This window comes from Protomyctophum parallelum, assembly GCF_964188405.1.
Source record: "Protomyctophum parallelum genome assembly, chromosome: 4".
In the NCBI taxonomy this organism is placed as follows: Eukaryota; Metazoa; Chordata; class Actinopteri; order Myctophiformes; family Myctophidae; genus Protomyctophum; species Protomyctophum parallelum.
Genome location: NC_139700.1, coordinates 33,979,926 through 33,987,388, shown reverse-complemented (window position 1 = coordinate 33,987,388; position 7,463 = coordinate 33,979,926). Strand labels below are relative to the sequence as shown.

Sequence of the window (7,463 nt, the reverse complement as noted above, 5' to 3'; positions counted from 1 at the left end):
GTCGCAATCACACTTTGATAAGGTAAATGATCTTCTGTTAAAAGTATTTGAATGTATATAGTAATAACAATATAAATACTTGCAAACGTATTTCAGTCTGCTGAAGGCCTGCTTTGATCTGAAGGTCTGCTGGAGGTCATTTCGATGCAGAGGGTCATGTCATGTGATGCCACCACCACTATCAGCACTTCAATTAACCATCTGCCAGTTAACTGTATATCAACATATTTGTTTTGTATCACATGTCCACAAAGGTCTGCACAGCCTAGTAGGCTACAACAGCAAAGTCAGAAATATGCCACAGATGGTATGATGGCAATGGGTGTGTAATCTAATGAGAGGACAGGGGTGCTCAGCTGTAGGGGGTGCGTTGAGGACAAGGACACAGCTGGGTGACTGGAGATAATTAACAATTTGACACATTATTTCACTATTTATCAGATAAGCTTGGGTAATACTGGTAGCCTTTTAACCCACAAGCCGATTACGATACACACTAGTCAAAGCAGCAACTTGAAAGAAGGAAAGATAGATAGATAGATAGATAGATAGATAGATAGATAGTTAGTTTGTTCACTGTCTTTGTATCGAATATGAAAGTTTAAAAACCAACTGGTTTTGATACAAAACGGTTTGAATGACCAGTGAGACTCGTCACTCGTCATGTCCCTCTGCGGCGGGCACCCCAGGCACCCCGGTCACACCCCAGTCACACCGGTCGTTGAGAACGGACAGCCGGTTCTGCTCGGTGTCCATGTTATTTAGCGGGATGACCGTCTGCATGTCATCCGGGTCCTCGCCCGCTTTCCCGGAAAACGGACGGATTTGACACGTGCCAACGGCCGGCGAGGAAATCCGCCAGAACAGGTCTTTGAGCATTTTCCTGAACTCCCGACGCATGAGGCAGTACAGCACTGGGTTTAGGCAACTGTTGGCATGGGCCAGACAGACCGTGACGGGGAACACATAGGTGTGAACCATGTAATAAGACTTGTCCCAATTCACCACATTGAACTTGACCAACACGCCCCAGAAAGTGATGGCGTGGTTGGGCATCCAGCACAGGAAGAAGGACAGGACCACCACAGTGACAGACTTGGTGACCCGGGACCTCCGCTTCTGGTTGTTGTTCATGCTCCTTGTGCGCACGAGGCGCAACAGCAGCAGGTAACAGCCGGTGACGATCAGCATCGGAAACACAAAGGCCACCAGGATCTTCTGCAGGTGGTACACCGCCAGCCAGTGCTGAAGCTGGGAAGCTGGGAAGCTGAGCAAGCACAGCTTCTCTCCGGCGATGTTTCTGACCGTGGAGAAGATGGCCGTGGGTGCTGTGGCCACGGTTGCACACAGCCACAGCCCTGCACTCACCCACCTGCACAGGTACATTTCAATGCCACCTGTTAGTTTGAAATAACATCAAATAAAAATAAAAATAATCTTACATTATTTATTTGACAATTTGACAATGTTTGCCGTTTTTATATTATAGTATAAATTAAGTGTTATGTGTGTTGATAACAGGTTCATCACCCACCCACCTCACAGAACAGAATCGGTGTCTGGTGCGGTCTTTGAGGGCAGAGGCCACAGACCAGTATCTGGTGACGCTCATGGCGGTCAGGAAGAACACGCTGGCGTACATGTTCATGACTGTCACGGACAGGATGATCTTGCACATGGCGTTGCCAAACGGCCAGCTGAAGTCCAGGGCCGTGTCCACGGCCCAGAACGGAAGGGTCAACACGAACTGGAAGTCTGTGACCGCCAGGTTCAGGATGAAGAAGTTGATGGTGCAGGTCCTCCTGCTTCTGCCGGATCTGACCTTCAGAGAAAATAATGCACCATTTAAAGCAGTGCTTCTCAGACCTTTTCATGTCAAGGACGCCCAAGGTGATATGTATGTGGTGGCTCGACCCCCATGAAAATATGTTTTGCCAGGGTTTATACACGATTTATTATTGTTAAAATTATTTTAAACTGACAATGGTAAAAACTGAGGAGGTACTTAAACGACTGTGTGCCCTTCAACTCCACAAGGCCACTGGCCATGACAATATTCAATCCAAATTTCTCAGAGACTCGGCCATCTCTATAGCTCCAATCATCACCCACATTAATAAACCTCTCCATCAAACAGGGACAGGTCCCCCAAGATTTTAAACTGGCCAAAGTAATCCCCCTGCACAAGAAAGGGAGCAAATTAGCCCCCGGCAACTACCGCCCTACTCTATTCTTAGCTCCATCTTGAAAGTGATGGAAAAAATAGTCTATGAACAGGTTGAAAAGTATTAAAAATTTATGTATGAATTCCAATCTGGTTTCAGAACATCCCATTCCACTGACACATGCCTCCTCTATTTGAGCGACCACATCAAACACGAGATGGATGCTGGCAAATACTCTTCTTTCTTTACACCTGGGAAAAACTGAATCCATTCTATTTGGATCAAATCGTAATCTCAGCAAGGTAGATGGCTTCTTGGTTAGAGTGTGTGACAATATTATCACAAGAAAAGATGCAATTACCTACCTAGGTTCCATCCTGGAGGCAAATCTTTCTGGTGATAAAATGGCCACCAACATAATCAAAAAAGTCAACCAAAGAATAAAATTCCTATACAGGATCTCCTCACTGGTCAACAAAAACACCTTGAAGACCCTAACAGGAGCCCTCGTACAAGGTTTCTTCGACTATGCTTGCACCTCTTGGTACCACAGCACCTCTAAGGCCCTTAAAACAAGGCTGACTGGTCAACAAACTGGTCAGGCTACTACTTGGCCTCACTCCCCGAACCTACCTCACCCCTGCCCACTTTGACAGGCTGGAATGGCTTAGGGTTGACGACGGAGTACAGCATCTTGCAATGGGTCTGGTCCACAAGATTCGCTACACCACCAAGATACCAATGTACCTGTCTAAATACTTAATGTCAACGAAGTCCACATCCACAACACCAGAGGGAGTTCAACAAACCATGTGCAACCCAGATTCGGCACAAACAAGGGACTAAATAATTTTGCTCCTATGCCACCAAAATGTGGAAAGCCCTACCAACAGTCATTAAGACATGCAAATCCCTTGACTCCTTCAAAACTGGGTCTCAAAGGGCACCTACGGACGGCTGCAATTCGAAACTGCCCCCCGTAAAATCTGAATCCCCCACCCTTATCTCCTCCCTGTATATTTGTTTCTTTTCCCTTTTTACCTCCTCTATGATGATTTCCTGTTTTTGGCTATATATAAGTGTATATTCGTATGTCTCTAATCAGATTATCTCTTCTCCTTCTTTGACCAACAGTAACACAATTTCCATCATTCAGCACCCTGTCTGCAGTCAGTGGCATGCACAGACATTAGGGGCAGGTGCTCAAGTGTGCGGCACATGGAACCACCGGCTGCCTTCATAGTGTGAGATTTATAGATTTTGGGGCATAAATAATATAATATATAAATATATGAGCTTTTAATCAAGAATTGATCAATGTCACCATGGGCCACATATGGTAAACTGTACAAAACAAAAATTAAATTAACAAAAAAACAGACTTTCAAAAGAGCACATTGCTGTTCAGAGGGCAAAAGGGCAGGTGCTCTAGCACCACCTAGTGTCTATCTGTGCACACCACTGCCTGTCGGTTAACAGCACTAATGGCAAACAGTGTTCAGATGGGTTTACATTTCTCTTAAAATGCATGCCCACCCAACCAAAATGATAAATGGTACTGATATTTTGTGGTATTTTTTATATTGGCTAAAAATAAATATTCTCTTTTGATTGGGTGGGCATTTGGGTGGGCTCTGCAGTCTGCACACCCTTGTTCCCCCTAGAACCACCCCTGGTTGCCCTATAGTTGACAGTCAACTATCGTGGACTGAGCATGTAAATACAATAGTCAGCCAAATGGGCAGAGGTATAGCAGACATCCTGTGTCAAGATTGTAAATCATTCGTTTTACAATTTAGGCATTTAGCAGACGCTCTTAATCCAGAGCGATTTACATTAAGCAAGAACAAAAAAGCATGGGAATACATCACATAAAAACATTTATCATGAAACATGCGTAAGCTAAGAAAGGAACAGTGGAATAATAATGAAACTATACATATAAACTATACATACTACTATGCTATACATATGTACTATGACGTGCTATGACTACATAAAATGCAATTATAGTGCTGTCTACATAACATGCTATAAGTCTGTATCAAATGCTATCTAAGTCTACAGAAATGCTATCTAAGGGGGTGGGGTAAGTGCTATGGGCCATGATGGAGTCTGAAAAGGTGGGTTTTCAGACTACGGCGGAAGATTGGGAGTGATGCTGCAGTTCTGACTGCAATGGGAAGTGCATTCCACAGTTTTGGAGCCAGAAGGGAGAAGAGTTTGGGACGTGTGGAGCGTTGTCCCGGCGTTTTTAGTGAGGGTACTTCCAGCTTCCCTGCGTTGGCTGATCTGAGTGCGCGGGAGGGTTTGTAGGGTTCGATCATACTTGCAAGATATGGGAGAGCCATACCTTTGGTTGCTTTGAATGCCAGCATCAGAGTTTTGTATTCTGTGCGGGCAGCGACCGGGAGCCAGAGCGGAGCAGGGGGGAGACATGTGAGAATTTTGGCTTGTTGAAGACCAAGCAAGTTTTGTGTCACTTGGATTGATGTTCAACTGCATGGTCATCTACATCTAAAACAAATCTAGCTAAATTACAGATTGTACACAATTGGGCAGCCAGACTTGTTCTGGGCTGTTCTATAAGAACTAGTATAGGCCTATTGTATAAATATGCACTCCATCCTCTTATGGCTCACTATCGAGCAAAGAATTTCCTCAAGTTTGGCCACATTTTTCTTTTGTGTTATTAATTCAAAGATGCATGCCTTTGTTTTTGTTTGAACAAATAGATTATTATCAATATATACACACCCACACTACAAGACATGCTGTTAATGGTCATATTGCTGTATACCTAGTTCAAAGACAAACTCAATGAAAAAACTGTCTTGCACTTGACATCCGTCTAACACAAAATAAATCAGCCTTTAAGAAAAAGGTAAAGAGTTATTTAGCCTTGAATTTAGATGACCAGTTGAAAGAACAACTTTAGTCTAAAACTCTAAATACATTTACAGTTATTATATACCAGTGTTTATTTTTTCACCTGTTTTACTATTGAGATTTGATGTAGCCTATGTTATTTAATTGTGTTGATGTAACTGAAATAATGCAATTCATGTTGTAGTTTTATTTTTAATGTGTTTTGTAATATGATTGTGTGGATCCCATGGGGAAGTCTATAGCCGCATGAATGGGGATCCTTTTCAAATAAACAAATAAACCCCTGTCCCCCCTATAGAACCAGGCAGCCCTGGTGGAGGTGGGGAGACTGGGATTGATTGATTGATTGAAATCTTTATTAACAGTTTGTAGAATTTACAGTACATTTTAAGCACAAACTCAATACAAAGACTGTCAACTGTGAGTGGACGACCCAATTAAGCATTACACTTGTTTACAACAGGGTCCACATTGTTCAATTCATCAAAACATTTAAAGACATACAAACATTTAGAGACATACAAATAGACATTTCTCTGTAGGTAAAGAACAGAACAGGAATTCATCATATGGGAAGCAAAAAAGGGAAAAGATACTATATACAGTGAGGGAAAATGGGGTGGGGGGGTGGGGGGATTCAGATTTTACAGAGGCCAGTTTCGAATTGCAGCCATCCGTAGGTGCCCTTTGAGAGCGGTTTTGAAGGAGTCAAGGGATTCACATGTCTTAATAACTGTTGGTAGGGCGTTCCACATTTTGGTGGCATAGGAGCGAAAAGAATTTAGTCCCTTGTTTGTGCCGAATCTGGGTTGTACATGGTTTGTTGCACTCCCTCTGGTGTTGTGGGTGTGGACTTCGTTTACATTAAGGAAGTAGACAGGTACATGGGTATCTTGGTGGTGTATCGAATCTTGTGGACCAGACCCATTGCAAGATGCTGTACTCTGTCGTCGACCCTAAGCCATCCCAGCCTGTCAAAGTGGGCAGGGGTGAGGTGGGTTCGGGGGGTGAGGCCAAGTAGGAGCCTGACCAGTTTGTTTTGAGAGGTCTGGAGCCTTGTTTTAAGGGCCTTTGAGGTGCTGTGGTACCAAGAGGTGGATGCATAGTCAAAGAAACCTTGTACGAGGGCTCCTGTTAAGGTCTTCAAGGTGTTTTTGCTGACCAGTGAGGAGATCCTGTAAAGGAATCTTGTTCTTTGATTGACTTTTTTGATTACGTTGGTGGCCATTTTATCACCGGAAAGATTGGCCTCCAGGATGGAACCTAGGTAGGTAATTTCATCTTTTCGTGTGATAATATTGTCACCCACTCTAACCAAGAAGCCATCTGCCTTGCTGAGTTTACTATTTGATCCGAAGAGGATGGATTCAGTTTTTCCCAGGTGTAAGGATAGTTTGTTATCAGGGAGGGAGACCCCTGAGGGAGACCCCTGCTACTGAAATAAACACGCTATGGCAATGATTACCGGAATATTGGAATATACAGAGATATTTAGCATGGATTAAAAGTATCCTAAGAAATACTAAATGAATGGAGACAAAAATAAGAATGAAAAGGAAAGAAGATGTGTATGAATTGTGAGTCTGTCCGGCGCCTCAGTGGGATCCTGTCCACATTAAAGTACGGTGTCTTGTCCTTTTGATAATTATGCTTTTATATTGTTTATGCAGTAGTAGCCTATATTAACAGATCAACAAATGCTCGTCCGGCGTCCGTGACAACTTTAATTTACTGCAATAAAAGTCTTGCTTCACTGCTGGCCTTTGACCGCTGATATTGACGTAGGACAGTTAATAAAATTAACACACCCACTCTCCATAACCTTTGATTGGGCGCACGTTTGTTGCCCCCCCCCCCCCCCCCCCCCCCCCCCCCCCCTTCGAACCGGCCCTAAAAACCTTTTCTGGGGACCCTCCACTGGAACACCCTCGCCCCTCAAGGACCCATGGCCAGACACATTTAAAGAATAGAATAGAACAAGCTTGGCAGACATGCACATGTTTTTTTACGGACCTTCATGAGGAAGAACACGAGCAGATTGCCGACCAGCCCGACGGCGCACACCACAGAGTAAACCACGGAGATGAGGATGCGCAGCGCCGGGCTACCGTCCGCCGTCGCGTCGATGTCCTCCAGGCTGTTGAACCAGTCGGGGTCCATTCCAGTGGACCGGTTGGCGTTGGTCGTGTGGTTCCAGTCCTCTGCCATTCTTCCAAACGGTAACACCGGCACTCCGGGTCCCCTCACTCCCCTGTCCGACTGATGCCCGCCTGATGACACCAGTTGCATATCACCTTGTAGCGCGCGCACGGTGGAAGCGGAGAGTCCGAACAATGATGATTCTAATAATATAGGCAATCAAGCATGATTGAATCAATTGATGAATAGCCTAGATATTTTTTACCTCAT

General features: G+C 44.3%; 1 protein-coding gene across 1 annotated transcript; it reads right to left on the bottom strand.

Annotated features, from left to right (window-relative positions):
* Window positions 1–654: 654 nt before the first annotated feature.
* rxfp3.3b (relaxin family peptide receptor 3.3b) lies at window positions 655–7,214 on the bottom strand (the record flags this gene model as incomplete). Its single annotated transcript, XM_083762771.1, has 3 exons — window positions 655–1,372; window positions 1,539–1,822; window positions 7,068–7,214. 3 exons carry the CDS (start codon window positions 7,212–7,214, stop codon window positions 655–657), a joined length of 1,149 nt encoding a protein of 382 aa, XP_083618897.1.
* Window positions 7,215–7,463: the final 249 nt, after the last annotated feature.